Below are 27,534 nucleotides of genomic sequence, written 5' to 3' on the forward strand. Positions count from 1 at the left end.
CAAACCTTCGGAGGAACAGGGACCAGGGTCTAAATTAAGTTCCCAGGACACAATTTATCCCCCAAAGCTCTGTACTTTCTGTAAGTAAAGACATTTTGGTGGTGAGGGTTGCAGCGCTGAACATTCTTAATTGGTCAAGTAACTGATTAGTCAACAAAAAGTTTGATGATAGGCTGTCTAGTTTTATATCACTGTGTATTTCTGTAATGGGACAAGCAGGCACTTTAAAGATGCCACCTCGGGCTCTGGGAGATTGTGATGGGCATGTCTTTTTCCTCTTTATTCACATTATAAAAACTAAATGATAAATCAGTTATTACACAAAGTAATAAAATGATTATTAGAAAAGGAAATGATGCTTCTCTGTGTGAATGGACCCCTAGTGTGAGCTCTGAGTAGCTCCATGAAGAGCATCAGAGCTCTTTACAGCAGAGAAATGCCTTTAGGTACCACATTGTGCTTCCACATCATATCCTGTTTTGTTTAAATGCAATGAGCTATGTCAAAATTATCCTTTTTCTATGTTTATATTCTTCTTTCTCCCTCTGTTTTATGTGCAATGATTAAATGTTAGTCAAAGCTTGAATGAAGATAGAATTGCCTGCTACATACTGACACTGCACAGCAGTTTGGCATCTGTTAGTAAATTGCATAATAAAACTGTAAACAAGTTAGCTTCCACACTTTTTCTTGTAACTTCTCACAGCAGGAATGAAAAAAAAATACTTTTCAAATACTGTACACTAGGATATAAAACAGGACCACATAAAGAATTAGCACAGCTACAGTTTTCTTGTATCCAACCAGCTCTGTCAGTTTGTTAACAGTAGAAATTGTGGTTTTAAGAAACATTTTCAACTTCAAGTACTTCAATGTTCATTTTCTGAAGTGTCCTCACAGTATATTACAGAGGCAAGTGAGAAAAAAATCTGTTGGTTTTCTCTCCTGTGTTTATGACTTGAATTTATAACAGAATGGGTGAAAAAAATAAGTTTTTCCAGAATAATTTTACTGAATTGTTAGTTGGTTTTACATCTGTGAAACAGATGATAAAAAAGCATTATGGTCTCATCATTTTTGAAAAAAAAAACAACAACAACAAAAAAACATTTGTTGTTGAAATACTCATTTTGGCCACAAGAGGCTGAAGTCCACCACTATCCCAGAACTAAAAGTATTCATGTTTTCTGTCAGGTGAGTTTTAATTTATCCATGCACCCAAACACAGGGTACACTAATAGTGCGCTGGTAAGTTATGTAACATCACTGTCATGTTTTTCTTTTGGCTAGAAATTAAATTTAATTGATTCTAATCTGCCAATAATGTTAAAATACATTTCTAGCCAAAAGACAGACATGACTTTTATTTTATATAACTTGCCAACACAAAATACTGGCCCATCACAGCTATATCATAGCTATATGATATATAACTATATCATATGTTGTACAGATATGAAAACTTCACTTTTAAGACTTATTTTTGTTTACTTTCAGTTTTATAAGCATATGTATATTTCATTTGTTTTCTTCAATTCAAGTTTGCTTTTCTATTTTTTTTTAATTTATAGTTATCTATGATTATTATTATTATGAATTATCATCACTGTTTCAGTGAACTGATGTCATTTTGTACTGTTTATTGTTAAACTGTAAAATATCCTGCAGTCATAACATGCATTTGTTAAAAGTGTTTAATAAGCACAGTTGAGTAATCATTGCAATACTGGCTGATATATCGAGATCATAATTTTTTTTTAATTTCCTAATATTATTCGTTTTGGCATCAGCCCCAAAAATCATCTGGGTCCCTGGTATGTACCTTGTGTTGTCCAGAAGTGGTTCATCAACAGGGGTCCAGGGAAGCCCAGGGGTCAAGGTACTCTGACCTTTCATTTAAATGATCATGATTATCAGATTATCATTTCTATTGTTTTGTTCCAAAGGAGTTCAAAGACCAACAAATCTCTTTTTTTGTTTAATATAAAAGATTCAAGTCAAAGATTACATTCTAATCAAACAAGCTATTATTGTTCTTTTTCTGTTTTCAGGCCAACTTTATATTTTCTATTACTTACATTTTATATCTTACTGTATGTTTAAAATAATCAAAATCCACATTTTATTTAATGCACAGACTAAGAGTGAAGCACACTCTCTTGATGTGTGTTTATGTTATGGGTATTCTGTGTTGAAATGGTGCAAATATTGTTAATACATCTATGTCTAATATCACAGACACTTCTCTTGTGCTGTCCTTTCACAAACGGATGCATGAAATTATTCCAAGGGACGTACATGAGGGGGTCTCCAGTATATTTTTCATCTTGTACGGGGTCCTTGGCAGAGAAAAATTGTAAACCTCTGTTTTAGAGTGCACGGAGAAATTAAAATTCACCTGTAAGATAACATTAATGTTGTTAGACCTATTTACAACATGAGGCAGTGGTGAAATTCAGCCTCTTGTGGCCAAAATAAGTATTACAAACAATAAACTGATTAAAAATGTTACCTGCCAAATCTTTTTTCCTCGCCTGTTTCACAGATGAACAAAAAGGAAACTTCAGATTATCCTGGCAAAACCTATTTTTCATCTGTTCTTATGTCATAAAAAGAGAAAATAATCTAGATCAGACTTAAAAAATTCATCACCAGATTTTCTTTCTTCCTCACCGGCCTCTCAGGGCTTCTGCAGTAAATGAATATTTCAGAAATAAGATATGTTTGTTTTCCTGAGGATAAATAAGAAATCTAAAACTGCTTCCCCTCAAACAGCAAACACTGAACACCAGACCAGCACTCAACTGACAGTATTAATGAGTTAAAGTGATATTATCTTTTTTAGGAAAACTCAAAAGAGAAACATTTGCATTAATGAACATTAATTGTCTGCAGTGTTAAATTCTGGTGCTGGATTTGCATTTGGCAGCTTTCAAAAAATTCTATATACTATTATTTGTCTATTGTCACGCTGAAAAATAAAAGCCCTCTCAGTGTTGGTGGTAATTTTTTTTTTTTGCCAACTAACATGCATGTCTAACATGAAAGTCATTGTTGTTAATCAAAATGTTTTGTGAAACACACCAGTAACACCAACAACCAGTTAAAATAAAATTAACTACTGACATTTACTGACTAGAAGTTTGAAATAAGCTGCAGAGATCTCAACACACCACACAGTCTGGTGAGCTCACTCTGCTCTTTTTCTGCAGTAATTCTCTTCTGCAACTCCCCACCTCTCCCTTCATTTGTCTGTCCAGAGCCCTTTTTTCTTTGTCTCCATTTCCACACAAAAACACATACAAAGTTTGAGTCCAGAAGGCTAGGAATGTAACTCTTGTGCGATTATCCTCTTTACACCAAACTAACAACAGTCTTAGATTCAAGACATCAGAGAAAAAAATCACAGTATTGTCACTGTTTATGGGAAACTGTATTCTGTAAGGTGGTGTTGGCTTTTTGGTTTCATTCTTACTAATGTGAATTTATAAACCAATCAAGCCCAGAATGTCTTATTGACAGTATAGCTTTAGTACCAAAGGTCAGCGAGGACCAACATGTGGAAACAGAGCCGAGGGTCTAATTCGGCATTTGCCGAAAATGGCACGGCATTTAGGGAAAAAAAAAAAAAAAAAACAAGGTTCTGTGCTTGCTGGGGTTAACTAGAGGCGCCGGTGAGCAAATGAAGTACCTTCCACTTTGAGTAATACATTCATGAGTTTTGAGACTCCAAAGCCGAACACCGCACAGTAGATTATAACACTATGAAACAACTCTGAATGGTTGTCACATCAAGAACTGTTTCATTATCTGTCAGGACAATCGCAGGGTAAACAGCAGAATAATGCAGTTCTTGCTATTAAAGGGATAGTTTGGATGAGTTTAAGTTGGGTTGTATGAGGTATTTATCTATCCAGTCAGTGTATCACCTACAGTAGATGGCGGTTAAAACAAACAATCAATCCCTTTAAGTATCCTCCAGACATGTAGCTAGCTCATACTTGATTGACAGATGCATTGCCTTGCTGGACAACACTGCTTTGGAGAATAGTGGTGCACTGACACCACTTTGTCAAGATAGTGGTCTTACTGAAATTAATGTCTTGCCTGCTTCTACTGTTGTGTAAGCTGTATCATGCAGCACTACTAATATAAGTCTGTGCATGGCCTTATTGAGCATGTTCACGCGCTAATAATGTTCATGCAATTAAAGTACTCTGACATAGTGCTGAAATAAATGTCACACCTGTTATGTCAGCTTCTGTTGTCAAATCTGCATTAGCATTGCTCGATTAAGCTGCTGACTGATTTGAACAGTCTGCACTGCATTGTCATACAGTATAACAACTTAAATTTGACAAATCAAGCTTCAAGTCTCAGCAGGACAATTTTCATACCGCAAAGAGATGAATGGAAATCACTGTTCAGAAAGTAAGAATACTTTTTAACTACAGTTGGCATAAAACAAATAAAACACTTGTACGGTCCTTTAAGTGTCATATTTTTACTGGTGTTGCGGTAATGGTGGTTAAGAATAATCCTCCGTGAACTGACTGCCAGTTTGATTTCAGGACTGAAATAGGTGTGCAAAAAAGAAAAACAAAATTCACTCCCCTCAACAGTGTTTGTTAAGACTGGGCCCCAAGCTTATAGATCTAAGTACAGTACTCATCCATTTACACATGAAAGATCAATAGAAGGGTTTTTGAGGGGGGTTCGGGCTAAGTCCCAGGCCCTGAGCTTTGTGTCTCCTCTGAGGTACTGAACATCATGATAGCAAACCGGGTCTCAGAGTGAGGCAAACTGCTGGGGCAGCAGGCTCTGGGAGAGGCTGGGTTGAGGACTTGTACAGGCACTGCTGGTGACACTAGAGCCAGGACTTGGCGAAGCAGGCAGGCTGGAGACCGAGGCGACCTCCCTGTCCGGGCCATCATCGTTGTCATGATGGGAGTGGTGCTGATGGGTGACCACCACCCTGGAGGACAAGACCAGAGAGGGCAGCAGCAAGATGGTTCAGTAAATAAATCCTTTCTTGGGTGCTTTACTTAGCCTAAAGACCATCTTCATAATGTTTATTCTACAAATACCTGCTAATAACCTACACAGGTATTTGTACAATATGTTAGAACTTGCCACATGCTTTAACATAGTATCAAAGTTATTAAGAGCAGGTTAGGATTAGGATTTATTACACACACTGTACAGTTAATTAACCAGATTAAAACAAAGATGAAAATAAAAATCATTTTATCATGTTCCATGCATATTATTGTGCTAAGTTACTGAACACAGCATTTTTTTTTATTAACCCAACTTTACACACACAAGGAGGTCTCAAGAAGAATTCCCAACAAATATGTAAATCATACTAATAAATATCATACATTATTATATTATTTATAAGTTCTGTATTGAATCAGTGTAGAGTCATAGGGGTACCATGATTATCTATAAAAGAATAAGAAAATAAATGTGCAAACAAACAGAGAATATATAAAAACTAGTTAGATTTTTTACATTTTTTTGTTCATTTATTTCTGTACATATTTATTTATTAGTTTTGCAAAAAATCTTTATTTATACTTTGTATATAAATAACTGGCTTTGGGCAGGCCTGCATCTAAAAATACATAAAAGAAGTTTATATGGGAAAAAAAAAAAGTTAGAAAGTACATAAATAGATGTAGAAATAAATGAACCTCTAATTGTGAAAATTAATTAAAATTGTGTAAGTAAAAGTGTGTGTGTGTGTGTGTGTGTGTGTGTGTGTGTGTGTGTGTGTGTGTGTGTGATGTGTGATGTGTACCTGGATCTGGATGGGCTGACAAGGTCTTGTCTGTACTTAGACATGTAGCTACACTTGGACCACTACAGAGACAAAAAGGTTCAACATTTAAAATCAAACCACTGATTTTTCTTATTATAAAAAAAAATATCACATTCATTGTTTATTCAGACAAATAAATGTGGTCTTTCCACAGTTCCTCACCATGTGAGCAGGGTCAGTGGTTCCCAGATGGACTCCTTTCTGACAGAGAGTCTTCAGCAGACTGATACCTGCACATAAGATGGACATTTCACTCCAGCAGCTTCAGTGTTTCTTCTGCCCTCTGTATGTTATAACTTCCTGTAATAAGTGGTTGACCGATATGCGTTTTTCTAATGGCTGATACCGACTTATACTTACAGGCTTTTACTGAACACCTACATAAGCAGGTGTATACATTAAGAAGGAGACTCTCGCTCTGTTTTTCTGAAGAGCATGTGCAACTGTCGGTAACTATTACATAGCAGAACAAACAGGTGAAGGAGGGGTAAAGCGAGTGCAGATTGCCCACTAATCAATCATAGAAGGTGTCGTTCTTTTGGACAGATTGAAAAAAAAAATTAATGCCAAAATGGTTTGCAAAATACACTTGGGCAGCCGCTAAAATAAAGTATATTTGTTTGTGAGAGTGAGACAGAGAGAGGTGGAGGGGCAGCTCCAAGAACAGAACATCAATATGTGGTGGCCAGTATGTGGTGTTGATATTGTGGTGGGCTGCTACAAATGAATGTATGGAAAACACTGACCTTACATATTCATTTATCTACACAAACAATTTTAAAAGCTTCCTTACTACTATTTTGAACTTCAGTTAAGGGTTTAAAAAGCATTGCAAATCCTTAATTAAAAAAAAAGAGAGCTATATCATCATCATGACACTGTAGTGAAGTTAAGGAACACACATACCTTTCAACCTGTTGTTCCAGTACTTCTGCTCCCACTGGTCCAGCAGGATGTTGAGGTATCTCGGACACTCAAAGAAGCGAAGGTACCGAGACGATGACTGTGATGGGAAAACTCGCTCAAATTGTCCAATACGACTCAGCTCGTCCTCGGTCTCTGCTAAAACACGAACGTCCTCTGGTGTCAAGACGTCCAACACTGTAGAGAGGAAGTCCTGACCGAGACAAAAGTTTTTGTTTTATTTTTGATAGTAAAACCAGTACTCATCGTCACTACCAGCATTTGCACCATCAGTGGCAGCACATAAAATTAGATGAAAAATAACAACATTTGTTTTTTCTTGACAATGCTCATCTTGTGCAATTTGGCATTAAGTGAGGAAATGTTTTAAAATAAGTCAGATAAAGCAGTTTTTGGAAGGCTTAAACCTTTTGATGTGGAGTCCCTTGCACTTGAGCTTACCATTGAAACTTGAAACCTGAAAATGCACTTATTTATTTAGCATTTTTAGAGAGTTTTGCATTCATGTACCTGGTCAGCATAGCGTTGTGTGAGGTAAAAAGCCCGTTTCACCTTCTCATCAGCAGACAGATCCGACCTGGTCCTCTCCCTGTTACCCCCACACAGACTATACACACACAGACACAGAGAGATGGGGTGGGGGGAAAAAAATTAATTGTTAGATGCATCACAATTCTTGAAATATTATAACATCAAAGTAAAAAGTCAATAATTGGATATTTAAAAACCCAGTTCTCAAGGCTATGATCACCTCTAACAATGCTGTCGGTTCCTTCAGGCTGTATTGTGACAGATATAAACATGTTTATGTTCTGAACTTGGCTACTTCAAAACTTGGAGTTTTGGTGAGGATGGCTGAGTGAAGGGCTTGGTATCAATCAAAATATTTTAATAGTGGTACAAATACTTCCACTTCAATACCAGTTCCTAAAAGATACTTTTATCAATACCAATTTTATAAAAAAAAATCTATTTCAAGAAAAAGACAATTACATTACACATTACTGTACAACTACTCATTTCAAAGTAGGAAGCTGTTCAATGACATGGGAGCAGCTGGAGAAACTGTTTTTGGTATTAAACAAATGAAAAATGATTGCCAAAAGGAACAGTAATAATAAACAGTACTCTGCCTAACCCAAAAAAGAAGGCAGTAACTGTGTGAGTTATGTGTGCGGCACTGTAAAACAGTGGCGGAGTGAAACCTCTTACTTTTAAGTACTTCTACCTGTCAGTCTGTCAGCAACACCATGTTAGCCTTCATAAATGCTCTGCCTTGAACCCAGGTTATCTATTCCCACAGTGGCAAAGAGAAGATACACTGGGACTTCCATCTGAGTGGACATTTAGGTGAACGGACTCACCAACGAGCTAACAGGTTAGTTGAACTGGTTAATTAAGCAGCACATCTGTGCAGATCATTGGTGCTGATAAGTAGCTTATCTGATTCTCTGGGTGTAACATTAGTGTAGCATTTTCCTGCATGCCTCCACATAATGTAACATATCACAGCGAATCGCCAGCATTGGCACAAGCAAGCTGCATGCTTATTTGCTCACTGATGTTGATGAGACTTAATCCTTTATCAAAATTTAGTACCAAATGACAAGGCATTTTTGACACTCGATAGGACTGAAGCACTTCAGTCAGTGCTTTAAAAGAGCAACTACAGATGGATTCAATCTGACCAGGCACCCCTTGGCTTAAAAAGCTAGTACAGTTACAGAACATGTAAGGTGTACTACCTCCTCCCTACCTGCTGGTGGAGCTGGAAGCACTACTGCAGGGGGCAATCACGTCTTCTCGTCGAGGAATACGGAAGCCAGCCAGGTTCAGGAGGTCTCTGATCATCTGACCTTTAATGGATACATCCAGTGCTGTGTTGGAATGGAGGCTGGACCAGAAACACAAAGGTTACAAGATGTGCTTTGAAAACTTATGTGTGTTTTCATGTGTGTGCTAATATTACCTTGGTGATATGTTGACCTCCAGGATCCAGGGTTTGAGGTTCTCATCGAGCATGATGTCAAAGCCGAATAGCTCGTGGCAGCTGTAAGGTGTCCGAACGTTCATCTTCAGTAGACTGTTGACGTACGGTTCTGAGCTGATGACCAACACACAGGAGATTAGACAGGGCCTCCACGAAAGTCACGGAAATTCAACCAATACCCATGACCTTTCCGTGAATCTGACCAATGATCATAGTTTACTGTGAGTTCAACCAAATAATTTTTGCATCCATATGTTTTTAATTTGTCATGGGTACTGAAAAGATCACATTTGTCATTTTTATCAATGCTCTGTGGATTTTTTTATTTAATAATTTTGTGCTACCTGAGTTTGAATTCCAAAAAGATTTTGCTTTGTGAAATAGTCCCCAGGTGCACTTCTTCATTTACAAGTAAAACATATTTTGTGAAACTCTTTATAATTCGGAGTCTTTTTGGTAACGTTACTTAAAACACTCAGAACAGAGTGCAGTTTTGTTCTCCCTGGAACAAGTTGCCTTTTATTTTTAATGAATTATACAAAAAATATCACAACTTTCTTTGGCAATTTCTTGGTCCCGCAAAAAGGCATCACAACACACAATTTTTTTTTTTGGAAAAGCTGCTGTTTTAGGCCACAACAATGCCAACAAGACCCGCAAAACCTGGAGGGACCGATTAGAGCTTATTTCACCATTTTAAAACGACCCTCTAATCATTCACCACTAAAGCTTCAAAATGTCATATACAATTCTGAGACTTCCGAGTTCTACATTCTCCACTACACCCAGAATAAAAAAAAAGATTCCTGATATTTATTAGTGAGGGTTATGGCAAAAACACAGACTCAAAGAGCCCTTAGTCAGCTTTAAAGCTGCAACGTACAAAATTTAAATGATTACATTTTATCCAACCAGTGACCACAAACAGTTTCAGTTTAAGTCTGGTTTATACTCCTGCAGTAAATCTGAACGTCCCCAAAAATGTGACTACATGTCGTAGAGACACAGACCACAACAACTGTAACTGGGTCACTTGGTAGCATCAAATTTCCTCCTATCTGTTTCCATCCACTCCTTTTATGCAAGTTAAATGAACCTGGACCAAAGTGCAGAGAAGTTAACTGAGAAAGTCTGTAAATATGTACAGTTCTATGACTTTTCTTCACCACATTACAAAGACAAAGCAAAGCAAATTCACATACAAAGATTTCCACAAACATCAGTGTGGTCTTCCTTGCTTGTCAGTGTTTAAGTATTATATTGCACTCATGTAGGTTCAGAGCCCCGGCAACTGCAAATCTGACCAATGACTGTAGCTTCCCAACATGCCTTCTCTGAGGAGGAGAAGGCAGGGGGAAACAACACATTCCAATATCTTGAATTTGGACTGCAGTACCAACTTTTGAATGCAGGACAGACATTCCTAAACTTAAGAAAAGAAAATCTTATGTTGTCCACCCAAAACCTTTTATCACAGGTCAATTTTGAAAATACTGTATATCTACTTTGATAACAGTGAGATTACTGGTCTTCTATTTGATACAGTATCTAGAAGTACAAAGTGACAGGAATTCTGATGAATAAACTAGTTTGAAGACTGACTTTTGACATTAGAATAAAAAAGGTCAAACAAATTGCTTCATTAAAGTGTTTCAAAAAACAATTCACTACAACCTTCATAAATAATAAATAATAAAAACAGAACAATATGAATTGTGGAAAACAGTAACTGCCCTGCAGTTCTGCAAGAAATGACTGAGTGAATGGGTAAACTTACGCAATGATGGTTTTGATCACAATGTCTTTGATCTTCTCCCAGATCAGCGTGGTGTTGACTCCCCTTAATCCAAGATACTGCCACAAGGCCTTCAAAGCCCTAAAAACACAAACACACAGTTGGGGAACACATGTTCAGACACATACAAAGAATAGTAGCAAAAATGTGTTGCAGATTTGGATTTAGCTTTTACAAACATTTATGGGAAAATAACCCACATTTGAGGCAGAATTATAGTTGTTGTTTTACTGAAACTCTTTGTAAGAAGCCAAATAAAGACAATCCAATATTTATTTATTCACTCTTCTCATCCTCTCATTCAAAGAGTCAATGACTTCTTTTACCAAGTGTTGGCCTGGCTTTCACGACATTCTCTCACTTACTCACTCTCTCACACACACACACACACACACACACACACACACACACACACACACACACACACACACACACACACACACACACACACACACACACACACACACACACACACACACACTCGCACACAGACTCAAACACAGATATTACTTCCTTCCACTCCCTCTGCTTCCTCTATACTTCCTCTTTGTCCTTCATTCCCTGCTTTCACCTCTTCAAATAACCACCTCTGATCCCTCGATTCTTCTATGATTCAAAACATAAATTTTTCCCTTCTGTCTCTTTGAAGTTACCATTTGTGGCCCTGGCAGGCCTTATCATCACTGTTAGTCTGGTATTCAGAGTTTTTCTTGTTGACGCTATAGTTGGTCAGGTGCATAAACTTGTTACTCAGAGTCTTCATGGAAGACGAATACCTACAGAGGAGAAAAACAAGCATGGAATTAAATCAAATATGAGCTCAATGATCAGCTTTTTGTGTCACTGATCAGCAACATTGATTTATGTTTTATTTGATCATATCTGTATATATATATTTTACTAGATCCTATTACTGTTTGCTTAAATGACAGACTTACTACAGTATTTGGACTTGTCAGTGTAATGAATGGCATGAAAACTCACTTGCAGCTGGCGAATCGAACCAGTCCATCAGAGAAGATGTAAATTCTGAGTGGTTCGTAGGATGTCACATAGACATAGATCCGCAGGTCAAACTTGTTACCACTGATGAGGTAGGGCTTGTGAAGGTACCTGCAAAACATGTTTTTAGTAGTGTCAGGTACTGGGAAATTATCTCTGGGCTACAAACTTTTAAATATAATAAATATATACAATAAAATATAATAATAAAACATGATATTGATATCATGGTAAAAATACACAATAAAATTGTGTTAGGGTTGAGTGATGATCCCTAATTTCATATCATCCAGTGGTAGTCACGCTTAACGGTAAATATACTATCCAAGTGCTAGGGGGTGGCAGACAGGGCATCACCAATGACCCACATCCCCAGTGAAATGTCAGCAGTGTGAAGAAATGTAACAGCCACCTCACTCATGGTCCTAACTATAAACCAGCACCACAATGACTATTACCAACACTAATTGTTGTTGCAATTAAGTGTAGATTATTTCTATTATTGGCGACAATTAAACGGGCCAGTGGAGGCTGTGAGTCTGTGGGCCGCAGCTACTCTTTCTCTGCCTCTGTCCAGAGAGACTGACACACTGCTTAAATATATTTATTCAGTGTCTTTTTATTGGGCATCAACCTTGCGTTTATGTGCACACTGATGAAAAAATAAAGTTGAAGCGTAAATAGACATATGTGAGATTTGACCATACAGGGAGGCAGTGCAGACAGCTGCACAGATTAAAATGAAAGCATACAGTCAAGTCCATGTGCCTCGGCTTAGTGTGACAATATCACAGCATCATGTTTTGTTTAACATTATTATCTGATCATTAATATCACAATCCAAACTACATCCATAACATTAAGTCCTCCTACGGAGCGCAGAGTTTTGGTAAGGAGGCAAATAAAGAACGGATATGCAGAGTCAGATCCATGGAAAAGAGAGAGTATTATTTTTAGAACATCTTCTAATAGGTAGTTAATTAAAATCACCTTCAATCATTTAAAAAAATGTACAATTCTATCTTGGCACAAGTCCCTATTGTGTAAATAATCCTCTTAAACATGTATGCTCTTAAATCAGTTACAGTTAAGAGTACAGACTCTCTACATTTACATTTTGAGTGTAATTCATTTGCAAAGAAACACACAAAATGCACAATAAACAAAATTGAAGATAAATTTGACTGACAGTTTTTTATTACCATGATAATATTGTTATGAATTCTTTTGGCCACAATAATTGTCAAGTGAAAATCTGACACTGTGACAGCCCTATTTCAAACCATTAGCAATCTATTTTGGGCTACTTACTTTTGGACCAGTAGTGGTCTCTTGCGGGGCATCTGGCTCCATTTGTGGATGACCTGGATTCCTATTCCTCTGGCTGATGCAGGCTGTTAGAAATGAGAGGAGGATAAAAGAGTGTAAATTAAACAAACGTCTTAAAAAATTTCACATATTTTTAAATTAAACTTGAACACATTTTTTTTATTATGGCTGCATCTGAAAACTCAATGATTCAAGTCAGTTGAAAAGCCACTCAGGCTACTCTCATTTTGGCAGTCAATCTCTGCACACATTTTTTAACTGCATCACTGTACACAGAAGCTGTAAACGTCACAAACCCAAGTCTCACAATGACGACAAAACTAACTGTGATGGACAGTCAGACTCACTGCGGTGTGCTGGGATTTTATAACTCAACTATGAGCAGGACGCACACTTGAACTTTCTCTGACTGTGTGGACTTCTGATGTTTTCACATCACAGATGAACAACAAAGGCATAAAACATGAGGTAGGCTAAAACATTACACTCATGTAGGCTGATATAGGACTTCAGGAACAAATATTAAAATCTTTGTACTGAACAGCCAAATCACATTCAACTGACAAAATTCTAACCTGGGTACAGTCCTATTTTTCATGAGGCATCATGAATGGATTAGTCAAAAGAAATGCTTACAGAAAAAACAAAAATTCAGAATTTGTCAATTTTTTTTCCTTCCTGTGTACTGACACTGATCAGTCTTTGACATATTTACAACTAAACTGAGAAAGTTATCTGGTTAAACATACAGGTTTGATGATCCATTTCTGCCTGGAGCCACTGTCCTCCCAGGCCTTGCGAAGCAGCTTGATGTCCTGAGGAAGGATGAAGGTCCGGGGGAAAAAGCTGAACTCCTGTTTGCCAAAGCGAACCTGCATCTTAGACAGGTTCCTCCACAGCCTGTCCTTTCTGCCAATCTGAAATGTTCCTGGGAAGTGGTTCAGCTAGGACAAAAGAAACACAGGCATGTTGAGTGTTATTCTGGAGAAAAGGTCGTTTCACCTTCCTTCAGTGAAGGCTGGAATGAGTAGTGCATCTACAGTTTCTCACCTTCTGGTGCTCTGCAAGGGCCTTGAAGCCAGGAGACTTCATGTGGTGTCCCCAGCAGCCCAACCAGTCATGGCTTTCTACACAAACAGAATAACAGATTTTGATCAATCAAGACAGTTTTTCACAGTTCATTAACAGTTCAGCTTGTGCATATTGCTCTTACACAAGTCATGCAGACCATTCAGTGCAGCAGCCCAGGTGAGAACTTGCAACCGAATATGAATTTTTACACTCAAATGCCTGTTTTGCTTTTTAATTGAGATATGTAAGTGAATTTGGAATATTCGCTGACAGTCCTAACTTGGGCTAAAATGTCCACAATCATTTGTATACATTTTGTCAAGAAATATGGAACCATATCTTAGTTACAGCATAGGACATCAGTCACTGTGAGAGACACAGTTGAATATAATTTAATCAACATGAATCTAAATATACAGGGTCAACAGGGACTGTCTTAAAGGCAAGTATGTATTATTATGCATTATATCTAAACAATGAGCAAATGGTGAGCCCTAATGATTAAATCCACAAAGACTAAGTTCACCAGTTTCACGCTTTGCAGATATATTTCTTGGATCATGATCATGGTCTGTCTTTGAATTAACTGCTTCTAACTTGTGTGGGGTAAATGAAAATTAGTCTCAGCAGCAACACTCACACACACACACACACACACACACACACACACACACACACACACACACACACACACACACACACACACACACACACACACACACAATGACTTACTCTTGGTGACTTTGAAGTGTGATCTGGCAATGGTGTGTTTGACAACATTTGGTGTGACGGTGCTCATCTTCCATTTTAATAGTCGTCTTTGTTCTGCAGGCAGCAGTTCCACTGCAATGAACACAAAACTTGTAAATAACTTACAACCATATTTTCTCCACAATACCAATTATATAGACTGAAGTATAATGCAAATACTGAAAAAATTCACAGCACTTAGAATTCAAAGAATCAATATGCTGGTAGAAGATGTTCAGTAAATTAATTAGTAAAATAAAACTGCAGTAACATTTAAAATGGCTTAAACAAAAAAAAAACACAGCTTGTTCCATTTCAAAGAGGAATATGCTTCAACCAGTGTATCAGTGCATTAAACGAAACTTTAAATTTGGCCTACAGTTTTCAGACAAACAACAAATTAATCACAACCACTGAAATTTGAGTAGCATCTCTGGGCTGCCATTTCATCACATTATTTTAAAACAGCCAAACTTGACCTAACTCAGCTGTCAATATGTTAACCTGTGTGGTGACTTTTAAGATCTTTGCTGAATGACAACTTCAGTAACAGACTTCCCTTCAGTCTGTTAATCAGTCCCATAGTGACACAATCTCCTCTCACATTATTAGAAAAAAGTGTTGGGGTCCTTAAAAGATTCAAATTTTTATCTACTTGGGCTTGGCGTCTCCTAAAGTAACACCTTGGTCAATGATTGTAATAAACTGAAAACTGGCAGGTTTAACACCCTAGAGCTCATATGAACTCTAAATCGGGTCCAGACATTGTCTGAAGTTCCCCTTTTACACATGTAGCACCCCAAAGGAGCATGTCTGCATCAAACGTGGTATCACCTACAGGACATATGATGACAGTTTGGCATTGATATCAAAACTACAAACATTTGGATATATTTATAATGTCAACAAAAGAAAGCAAAAAACAATATAGACTAAAGACAAACGGACAAGAGTACAAAGCAGCTTCACAGGTCATCAACATGCCCACTCGCTTGCTGTGACCTGCTCTATTCTCAATAACATTCTCTCTATTCTTTTAAGCTCTATTTTATCTTCACTGGAGCCGCAACAATTAGTCAATTAATTATAAATTGATCAGTCAATTCAAACGAAAATTAGTTTTGATAATTAATCATTTCAGTCATTTTTCAAGCAAAAATGTGAAATATTTGCTGGTTCCAACTTCTTAAATGTAAGGATTTGCTGCTTGCTTTGTCATTCATGATAGTAAATGAGTCTCTCGGTTTTGGACTGTTGGAAGGAGAAAATAGCACTCTAAAGACACTGCTGTGGGTTTTGGGAAATTGTGATTTTTTTTCCATAAACTTTGTGAGATGATGACAGTGTATATCAGACATTTTTCAATATGTTCAGTGCGTTTTAATATTACTGTGATAATACTAACAATTTTGGTCACTATAATCATGACATGAAATTTTCAAACCATCATCTCTAAAAATCATAAGTGATTAATCATGAAAATATCTGGCAGATTAATCAATAAAGAAAATAATATACAGTTGCAGCCCTACTATTCACACATGGGCGTCATTGGACATTACACAGACTCTGCACTAGGAAGCTAGTTGGGTAAAGTCTATTCAATGTTCAACCAAACTACTTTGGACATTTGCGTTCTCACATACAGCACCTCTAGGTAATGTCTAAAATAAGTTCAGGGTTGCAGTGCATGTCTGAAAGGGACTTAAGCCTCAGTTAACTACTGTTCTAGCTACTATACCTTTCTCATTGGCGGTGCTGAAGTAGAGAGTTGGAGGGATGAGGGGGAACAAACTGGGAACCAAAGCTGGTCTCTCCTCTCGATCATCTTCGGCCCCCAATGACATCGGCTCCTCAATACTGAGAGAAACAGAGAGAGTGAAGACAAACACATTTATGATTGGTGGGCATCCAAATGCACACAGAGTGTCACAAAAGAGCTGCATGTCAGATTAAAAACTGTAATCTACATATTGTTGAAAAAATAAAAATTCATATCAGTGACAAATTTGATTTACATCACTAATCAAAACAAGTTTGTTTTTACTAAAGCAAATCCATATGGACAATACTTCATTTCATATGCAACAAATACATCGAGCCACACTGACTGAGAAACAAGAAGAAGCAACAATTTATTACTGTGTAGTTAATGAAGCATGAAATCTATAGACACACATTTAAATAATAATGATTTACTTTCTATATGTTGCAAACTGGCAAACTGCATCTACAACAGCGTCTGTTTCTGCTGAAGACTGTCTGGTTCTTGTTCTGTCAGCACCATAGCTCTTCTTACCTTGTTACTATTAAACAAGCAAATTGCAGTCTCACAACAAAATGAAAAAGTAATGCAGCTAGAGTTACGTTCATCGACTTCTAATTAACGGAAGTTGGCATCCAGTCACCACTCTGGCTTGTAACACAAGTCGAATGTGGATGGGATGGGTGACCGTTTGCACTAAGTGCCAGTAACATGATGCTTGGGTGAATTTGGGGTTACAGACATCAGCCAGAGAGTACAAGTACATTCTGACACTGAGTAAATGAAGGGGTCCTTCTAGAAGAGGACGTTTTGACTTACTTGAAATGAATGTTCTCACATTCCATACTGTAATATTACCAGGGAGAGGAGCTAATATTTTTAGGCACTTAAAATAAAATCAAAATGTAATTTGAAAAATGACATTAAATAAATCCCACTGACCAAGAACTTTGCTGACCTCACTCGAAAAAAAAACATAAAAAAAGACATCTCCTGGACTTTGAATTACTAATAATTTGTATAATAAAAGGCCAATAATTGGCAACTGTATATCGATACAATATTGCCATGTGATACTACGGATGTATCAACATTTTCCTCCACCCCTAACTAGTGCCCTAGCAAGATGAGAGACAGTTGTATCAGGGACATGTACTTTCACGCAGCCATAAAAGGTTCTTCTCAAACAGCCAGATGCAAGTGAAGTCCAACATTAACAAATTCCTGAGCTCTTCTTTCAAAATAACACTATCAATCACATCAGAGGAACACAAAATGAGAAACCCACTCACATGACAGTCATATAGGCAGGAAGGGAAGATGGATTAACAGATGGATGAAGGAACAGGGGACGCACTATCCTCTTCCAAATCAAATCAAATCCCACCACCACAGACAGCTATACAATGGCATTACAGCTAACTTTACACTATACTATACATACAGGAGCTATAGCTTTCAGGAAAGGGTGGGGGGTGGGGTGGGGGGTATGTAAATGAACACATAAACAAATCAGCTGGTTGTGGGAAAAAAAGGTGACAATAGTGGTCCCTATCCAGGCTGTTTTAGCAAAGAATCAGCTCCGAGTCTTTGGTAGGGAGTTCTACTGTTGAGGCCATTACAGTGGAGAACAATATGATACACAGCAGACCTTTCCACCACGCTCTGCTGCTTTCAGTCTCTTAACAAAGCAGTGAGAGAGAATGAAAGAGACAGAGAGACAAAGAGTCCACAGGATCTGATGGACATAGGTTTTATGCCATTTGAAGAGACCAATTAGAAACCAGGCTTGGATGTTGGGCAGTCCAAGGAAAGGACACTGGCATTCTGAACTGAAACAGGATGTCTGCATGTATCAAGTTAAATATAAGACTGTATGAAATGGAAAAATATAGGCACACTTGTCTGAGTATATTCACACTGTCAGTTCAAAATTATAAATAAGGCAAAATGACAATAACTGTTTGAGTTATTTGTCCGAGTACGGCTGTTACTTAAATTGCTACCTCATGGCTGTATGCCTCCACCAACCAGTCAAGTTGTAGCTTGCATCAATATTTGTCTAGAGTCAAAATATATGTAGTTTAATACACATAATACTTTAAGTATTATGTGTATTTTTTTGGCAAAGTGGACGTTATCACTATACTGACATGTATGGTACCAGTGAATGATTTCCAAACATGCCGTCTTCACACAAAGGCTTGGATACATGATTTTGTCATAATAAGCATATGAATTCTTGCATGATAGCTAAAATGTGTTTAGTGAAATCACTGTGACCTTTGACCTCCAGAATCTAATCAGCTCATCCTTTAGTCCCAGTGGACATTTGTGCCAAGCTTGAAGAAATTCCCTCAAGGCGTTCTTGAGATATCACGTTCCCAAGAATGTGACGGACAGAGGACGTTCATGTAGAATGCCAATTTCCAGGCAGAAAGTCACTTAGAATCTGTATTATCATTGTGGTTCTCTTTTATAGTTTCTACATTTTTTAATTAATAGGTAAATGCCAACCTGGCCCACTTAGCCTACAGACAGTCATCCTTGTCATTATTAATCCAGTCAGCTTCCTTGTGTCAATTGGATTGATTAATTTAAACAGCACCTCTTTTTTACTCAAACATCAGTGGAGCTGGACAATCATGTTACCTGGCAATGTTTCCTACACATTAGTTACCCTTCATTGTTCCTTGTATTCTGAAATCCCTTGTTCAAGTGCACAGGTTCAATGACATGAATGAACTTGCTGTTAAATACTGGAGGTGAACAACTGGTGACAGGGTTCAAATTGGGTAGAGAGTAAACCCACAGAAACTGGAGGTTTGTAGGTTAGCAAACTGGCTAGCTTCTTCATGCCATCCAGGCTGTGGTGGTCAACAAGGGACAAAGTGTTCTAACACAAATAGCAGAAACAAAAGACTGCGAAGATAACAGACATTTCAATTCAACTCTTGGGCTGGGATGTGGATTTTAGAGATGGTCCCAAACAGATTTTTTAATACTTTTTAAGATATTTTGTTAGTAAATGTGAATTTAAGAAATTTTATGATTTTTATGGACTTATAGCCAACCTGTGTAAGTTGTTTAAGTTGAGAAAAAAAAGTCTAAATCGGTTTAACACCATATGTAGCAAAAATGCAAGTATATTACATAATGAACACTATTTTAAATTATGAATTTATTCTCTACCTAGCAATTATTTATATGGTTACAGTGGGGGATGAAAGACACTTGTAGATATAGTTCAAATATTCAAGATTTGTATGATGTGAATGGCTGCCACCATTGATTATGCTTCACTAGATGAGAGGAAAAAGTGCACTAAGCATAAAATAACAGACTGTGGCTCTCTCAGTGAGCATGGATTTCAACATTTGTAAAATTAGAAGCCTATTTGCTCTGTGAGGAAAAAAAACAGAAGAGTGCCCACAAACACTGCTGAAAGACACGCCAGAAACACTGTGATTGGGGTGACTTGTTAGAAACAAAAAGAAAACCGCAGTCTTCTCCAGATTTGCATCAGTCAGTGTTTGTGTTCTAGTGGTTATCTGACATGTCATAAATTAAATTAAATTTGTGCGTATGTGGTTATAGTCTTACCTAGAAAGGAGAGCGATGGATGCTGTGGATGAGGACGAACAGTCTGAATCATCTGAAAGCAACACAGAACAACAGCAGTTTACAACATTAACTGAACAAAGTGCCTGCTGACTAAAAGCAGCTTGAGTGTCATCAGTTTACATTTAAAGTGTTGGTGTGTTTTAGTCTATTTTCACATCTTACCGTCATCACTACAGGCATTTTCTAGCTCATCAGGCAGCTCTTCCTCTGCTCCATCCACCTGCATAACACATTCCTGGCTGGGAACAATGAATATGAGGCCAAATATTCAGAGCCAGATTTGCAAGTGTGGGAAAAAAAACTGAGCATCAGAGAGACAATTAGCTGTTGCTCACCCAGACAGCCGAGTCTCTCCAGCCAGACACTCCTCTCTTGGCGAGGGTGAGGAAGGGGATGGAGATGAAGATGACAGGGGGGCAGGCTGTCCCTGCCTGGTTAGGTGGATTGTGGAGATCTGAGTGGTCACAGAGCCCACCAAGGCTCCTGCAGGACAGGAAGCCATGTCTAGGAGAAAAAAAACAGTCTTACATCCAGAGTTTCAGTTTGTCATCCTTGAGTCCTTGAGTCATTTTTGGTAGGTGTGGAGAAATTCCCTCCAGGCTTGTAATATGATGTTCATATGTATGGAGTGAGCTGAAAACATAAAGCTTGTGGCCACAGCTGTCGGTTTTTCAAAAATTCTGAATAACAGAGGTCCTTCAGTAAACCGTACACAGAACAAGCACAAAAAATGACATGAGATTAACTGTGGACAAGCTTCTGGTCTGTTTGTTACAGAAGCATGTACATACATCCAAGCAATTGCATAATCCCCTCTACACTTAAGCCAAGCGGAGATAATAAGAAATTACTGACAATGACTGGTACAACTAATGTAAATAAACAACACACTATGGATACAACAGGTCATATCCTTGTGACCCACTACCATGTAGTACAAATTTAAACCTTTTTTCAGAAAATTGGCAAAAGAAAATTCAAAGTAATGCTCATCTCCATCCTCAACCATTATGCAAATATTAGACGTAAGCACCTCAAGATAGACAGTTGGTTCTCCACTTAGGTACCATAAAACAATAGCAGAAGCAGAGGATGCAATGAAATTAATAAAACAGCACCAGGCAAACCTTCAATAGTGGGAAACAGTGATGGAAATATGATATTTCTGTTTGTTTCATCCAGGTGTTCTTATATGGATGAATGGAAATGATTCTAACAATTACACAAAACGATTGAGCCCGCTCAAAAAAAAAAAAAAAAAAAAAAAAAAAAAAAATTCAGCATCAATAATCGTGATAATTGTGACAGGCCTAACAACAGTCATCACATTCAGAATTACCTAAATCCTAACTGGATTGTATGTGAGATAAAAACGATTAAAATCTGTTGTGCGATATAAACTCAACTACTCTAATTTTGGAAGAAAATAGTCTGCTCATGCAGGATCCCAATACACATAATAAAACAGCCTTAAGAAAAAAGCATGGTTTCACATTGTGTAAAGCTAAAAACTGTAGCTCTACAGAAGCGTATGTGCTGCAGAGATGGGAACTAAATGCATACATTTCAGCTTTCTCCAAAGCTTAAAAAGAAAGATTTCTTTTAGATCTTTCCTCTACAACCTAATGACAAAAAACTTCTAACCATGCAAAACTGTCATTATATAGTCTTAGCTACTGCTCAAATATTTACAATCAACATAACAGCATTCTAAATAAAACTACTGAGAGATGTGCAGGTATGCTAATCTGCAAGATAACCTACTGCCATGTATAAATGATATCTCTAAAGTTAACCTTTACCAAAGTTTCTTAACAGAGTTATTATTGCTTTGGCTTCTAACCATAACCTCAGTATTCCTTTGGTTGACAGCTACAGTTCGTAACCAATCATTCTGATTACCTGTGATGGCATCCAGCGGTGTGGGCTGCTTCTCCTGAGTGGCACTGACACTGGCACTGAGCACACTTGGCACAGGGCCATTTGGAAAGGAACTGGCTGGAGGAGGACTGCTCTGTCTGCATGTGGACAAGGTGCTTTCTGGTGGATATTGACTTTCTAGGGCCTGCTTGTTTTGGTCTAGTGATGCTATAGTTTGGGGCTTGCTGTTTGTAGTTGCTGCCACCACTGCTGGAGGACCACCTCTTACTAACAACTGATTCTTTGAAGCAGTTATTGTTATGCAGCCATTTTGTGTCTGACTGCATTTTGTTGCCTGTTTAGCTGAATGACTCCTCCTTGTAGTTGTTGTTTCTCTTGTTGTGCTTCTTATTTCTACTGTTGTGCTGGCAAGGATGGAGGAATCCTTTCCCAATGCTGCCCCCTGATGTTCACAAAGAGTAAGGCAGAGAGGAGGCACTGATGGCTGGGAGGAACAGTCTGCAGTTTCAAGCTAAGTAGACAAAACAAGAAAAGGTCAGATGTGGAGGAGGCAGCTATAAGCAGACTAACATAAAACTTGGCAACTATGGCAACATAATCAGTAATTACAAGTCCTGGTATTGCCACAGTAATTACAAAGCTCAGCTCTATGGTAATGGTCATGAAAACAAAAGCTGAGTTCATCAGCAAGTGTGTAATAAATAATAATCTTATTATGATGATAATAACAACACTGCTATGACTGACTGGTTTAATTGTTCCCTTCAAGTGAACCTCATGGGACAAAATAATATTTTGTTTCAAGTAAACTACCATCTCAATACTCACTGTTCAATATACAAAACTATAACCCAACAAATACTGGATTTTTAAGGCCAACACTGACACGGATATTTGGGAATTTAAAAAAGCAAGCAATTATTCATCTTCCAAGTTTTTTTTTTTAACAAACAATCTTGAAACAGATTCCTTCTGATACATCAGCCAGGCTTGACCAATCTATCAGCTCTATGACACCATAATTTGCCACCGTATTACTTAGTGGTTCAGCTGCATGTGTCCTTTGTAGTTTTAAATGGACAGCAGGAGCTCCAGAAATCAACCTCAAACAGCCAAAGTCTGTTATGGTCAATCTGTACTAAGACAAGCAATTAGGGATGCACGATAATATGCAGTGAAGAAGTACACAGTTTATGTATCTCCCAGTGGACTGTTACAATGTGAGTAAGAATAATTATAATAATTACTAATAATAATGACAAAAATAATAATAATTATAAGAAGAAGAAGAAGTTATTTCCACTTCAAGAGACCTACTATTCTCTGCAAGTAGATGGAAAAAAATGTGTACATATTAGTATCAACATGTACATCTGACCAAAATCAGTTGGAAACTACTGGCATATTGGAAAAAATCCAACAGCATGCATCTTTACCAGTAATGTGTATATTTAATTTTAAAAGTTTAAAATCCATGTTTGTTGTGTGAAAATGCTCCACTGTTCTGCTGTGGCTTCCACATCGAGAAACATCAATACTCACCATCACCTTGTTAGTTTGCTGTAGAGAGGGCTGTCCTTTGATGAACAGGTCTTGATAACAAAGAGGCTCCAAACCCAACGGCGAATCACATGCAGCACTCTGATGTCTGTTCACTGCTAAACTGGTTCCAGGCTGAGAGGTCTGGAGTGACATGGATTTCTGCATGGTGCCAGTCAGCTGGACATTAAACCCATCCTGGCATTCCTTCTTGGGAATAGAGAAAAGGGCCGTGGTATCCATGAGGATGCTACCAGTCGGCTTCAGTCCTGTTGCCAGTACCTGGTTTGAGCTTTGAGTTCCATTAAGTTGTTGTGGCAAGTATGAAGACCCATCTGGCACAAAGGTGAATTGGCTCTCTGTGTTGGTTTTATTTTTATCCCCATTCTCCCATACCGAAGCCAGAGATGGGGCCACTGTCGTCTGCCTCAATGGGGAAGCAGATGAGGCAACATTAGAGGAGAGAGGTTTGGCTTGATCATTTCTCCTAGCTAACTCTACGGAAGTCTGACTAAAAGGCACTTTAGTGGCCACAACTGTCTTGGCATGTGTACTGACAGAGGTTGTAGTGGTGGAACTATTCGCGTTGGAGCAACTCCGAAGCTTCCCTCCACCCCAGGGGGAGGACTGGTTGGTGGGCATGGCACTGCCAACGATGATGTAGTTATTTCTGATGTTTAGGGGTAGAGGTCCTGGGTGTAGATTTATAAGCAGAATAGGAATTAACAGTCGAGACAATACCAAAGCCTGAGGTGGAGGAAGGTTCTCTTCCCTAAAAGAGTCCTCTGTGTAGCACCCCTCTCAATGAGTGGTTGTTCTATAGGAATGACTTCTGAGATGTCAGCTCCAGCTGAATGGAGTTGGAAGTTTTCTGTTGGTCACTGTAGGTTGATTGCAAGTTCTTGATAAATCCTGACCAACAGTAAACATAACTGCCGCCACAGATGCAGTGACAGCAGCACAACGCGTGGACCTAGCAACTGTACTGCAAGTCAGCAGGACACTGTTAAATCTAGGTAGCAGTGCAGGGCCTTCTCCTGAGGCTCAGACAGGCAGGCACATGGGGTTTTTAATTCCTGAGGTGAAGCGGTTCCCACACTACAAGTCTAATATAAAACCGACGCCGGGTCAAGTAGTCTTGACAACATTAGCTAATGCAAACTGATCCAGAAGCTGTTTCTCTTCCTCTTTTCAACAATTGAGGATAAAATATAAGCCTCAAGCTGACTGAGACTGCATACTTGGCTCACACAAAGGTGTCAGGTCTTGGAGAGGATAGTGGTATCCTTGGAGTTTTCATATCTTCCTCAGCTGATGCACAGGAAGCAATAATCCAACAGCTTTCACCACTGAAACTACACAAGATGAGAAGCAGAATCAGCCAGAGCATCCAGTCTTCTGACAATCATAAATCCTAAAGCATTCCTTCTTGTATGGAAAGAAAGTTACTCAAAACCTTTTAATTACAATAACCTACACCAAATGTTATTTGGTATCCCTTTAACAGCTCTTTAAGAACTTGCAGTGTGGAAATTTGTGTTGAGCAATATAAAGTGGGGTAGATCAACAACAGCTTGTCAACAACCCAAAGTTATTCAGTTTGCTGTCATAGAGGAGTAAAGAAGCAAGAAAATACTTTTACAAAGCTGTAATTAAAAAAAATTAGATTTTTGTTTCTTTAAAAAAAACATTACAAAAAATGACTATGCTAATGATAAATCAGTTATCAAAATAGATGATGATTAATTCACTAATGGATGACTGCAGATCTTTACCACGGATCCCCAGTTTGAGAGGGCACCTCTAAGTACTTTTTTCAGGTTTGGCAAAAAGAATGTCTTCAAAATCAATGAATGGTAAATGGAGAAACCAGAAAATGGTGTTGATATCACTGTTTTCCAAATTCCAAAGTGATGAGACCAATGGTTGGGAAATGTAAGCTACTGATATCATATCAATATTGTGATGTGAGATTTGACATTGTCTTAGATTATGATTATCATGAAATCTACCAGCCACTTTCATATTTTACTAGCATTTGGCTGATGGCAAGTGTTATTTTTTGACCTTGGGCCCAAAGTAGGACTGCACAATTTGGCAAAAAAAAAAAAAGATGAAAGAAGAAGAAATTATCAGTTTTGTTCATGTTCACTGAAAAAAACTCTTATATTCGTGATGATGCGATTTATTAAGGTCTGTACCGACAAACGTCTTTTTATCTGGTTCTTTTATCTGGAAAACAAGATTTTTAAGCCAGGTCATCTATGCCACACTATAAAACCTCACACTAATGCCGTTTTCTCATTCTTTTTTTTTTCTTTTTTTTTTTAAAAGAAGCCATTTGGTTGTGAATATTGCACCATATTGCGATTTTATTGTGATTAATTGTGCAGCCCTAACTCTAATTAGAATAAAAAGGATCAGGTTCTGTGTGACGTGCTGTTCACATTGTCATGGAAAAAAACACAGATCTGAATTATCTATTATATCATCAATCAAACACACCTCTTCCCTTGTTGTTCCAACTGGAAAAATGCGCTAGAAGTTAAAATGATATGTTGCGACCTTTGCCAGGACCCCTCTAAACCATTCAAGGACCCCTGTAAGGTCACCGGACCCAGTTTGAACAACCACTTGCCTAGGCTACATACCCTACCATTGAAATCGCGGCTATGTGAGCTAGCCAAGTAATTGACGTGAGTTTGCTAGCCTGAATTACTAGGTAAGGGAAAGTACCAAACACGGAATTGCCATTTTCTTTCAGTTGCCTCGTTTGAACTGTATTTTCAGCAGGCATTTTACCGTATGTTAAAACTTGCCAACACTGCTGTCACTGTAACAGCTGCTCTCTTACAAGACAGCGCACTTTCACGTGTGTGCGCACCGCTTCACGTTAGCTAGCGACCTATGAAGCCTTTTGTAATTACCTCAAATACAAATAACAACAGCGTGTTAACTCGTGTCACACTGACCGTAAGGCCAGTGTACTCTTAAAAACGGTATATTCATCGCTACGGTTTAATAGTACGGTCCTGACAGCGAACTAGTTACCGGTTACCTCGTGCTAGTTAATGTCCGTTTCTGTTTACCGCTGCGCCGTCCTGACAGCGTTAGCTTAGCAACAACCAACACAACACTAACTGTCATTGGCTGTTTGAAAGACCCCCCGGTGACAACGATACAACACAGCCATGTTATCAGTTTAGTGAAATATATTCCTACCTACGTTGTCCCCTGTAATGCCCCGAGCATGTTGTTCCGTTGGTCTGTCGAGGGGCTACCGGTGAGATTTTCTCACGTTGCAGTAGCTCGCTGAAAAGTCCGAGTGAAACATCATGGCCGAAGATCGTCTATTAGGATACGAGCCTGTCTCACTGCGGGATCAGAGCGCCCTCCACTGGCCGACAGACCGCACCAACATTCAATGAGTGTTGTATTATCATCATCACACTAAATAAGTTTCCTTTTAGTTTGTCATTGTAATAGTTAGTTAATATATTTTATTATACCCTCACAATAACATCAGACACAAAACTTATTTATTTCTGTGTGCTTTTTGTGTTTTAACAGTTGTTCTGAATATTTTACTCATTGGAAATGATGTATGTGAAATAAATGATTTGACATTTTTGTATTACTTGCTTTCATTATCTGCTTCTTTCTCTGTGGCATCCAACCTATTTAGGCCACTTGTATGTAAAATAAATATACATGAACAAATAATTTACAAAGTTGTAGTTCTTAGTTATGTAATCTTACACAAGGTAACTGTGGAAATAAATACAACCACTCTCAGAAAAACAAGACTGTAATTTGATTGCAAGTTTAGGCAACGCAAAATCAATAACATTTAGGCCTACTTCTTACTTTATTTTGTCCCAACTCTGTGCTTTACAAAAGAAAATTATTTGCAGCTGTAATCCAGAGCACACCCCGAGAGGACCACTGATGATAAAGTAATCACAAGTGATTACATGTAGGAAATGCCATCTTTAGCCTATGTAAAACCCTCCATCCTATATATTATATATAGGACA

General features: G+C 38.1%; 1 protein-coding gene across 1 annotated transcript; it reads right to left on the bottom strand.

Annotated features, from left to right (window-relative positions):
* Window positions 1-4,358: 4,358 nt before the first annotated feature.
* On the bottom strand, window positions 4,359-26,813 carry ttll4 (tubulin tyrosine ligase-like family, member 4). The gene is made up of 21 exons (XM_084724608.1): window positions 26,720-26,813; window positions 23,501-24,852; window positions 21,980-22,469; window positions 20,413-20,581; window positions 20,240-20,316; window positions 20,057-20,108; window positions 16,430-16,548; window positions 14,671-14,781; window positions 13,918-13,994; window positions 13,617-13,811; window positions 12,850-12,932; window positions 11,521-11,649; window positions 11,190-11,312; window positions 10,519-10,617; window positions 8,721-8,855; window positions 8,508-8,645; window positions 7,262-7,358; window positions 6,734-6,944; window positions 5,990-6,057; window positions 5,807-5,868; window positions 4,359-4,975 (listed from the first exon to the last, which is right to left on the bottom strand). Exons 2-21 carry the CDS (start codon window positions 24,137-24,139, stop codon window positions 4,789-4,791), a joined length of 3,261 nt encoding a protein of 1,086 aa, XP_084580734.1. The 5' UTR covers window positions 24,140-24,852; window positions 26,720-26,813; the 3' UTR covers window positions 4,359-4,788.
* Window positions 26,814-27,534: the final 721 nt, after the last annotated feature.

Source organism: Lutjanus erythropterus, chromosome 8 (genome assembly GCF_056507025.1).
Source record: "Lutjanus erythropterus isolate fLutEry1 chromosome 8, fLutEry1.hap2, whole genome shotgun sequence".
Lineage (NCBI taxonomy): Eukaryota > Metazoa > Chordata > Actinopteri > Lutjaniformes > Lutjanidae > Lutjanus > Lutjanus erythropterus.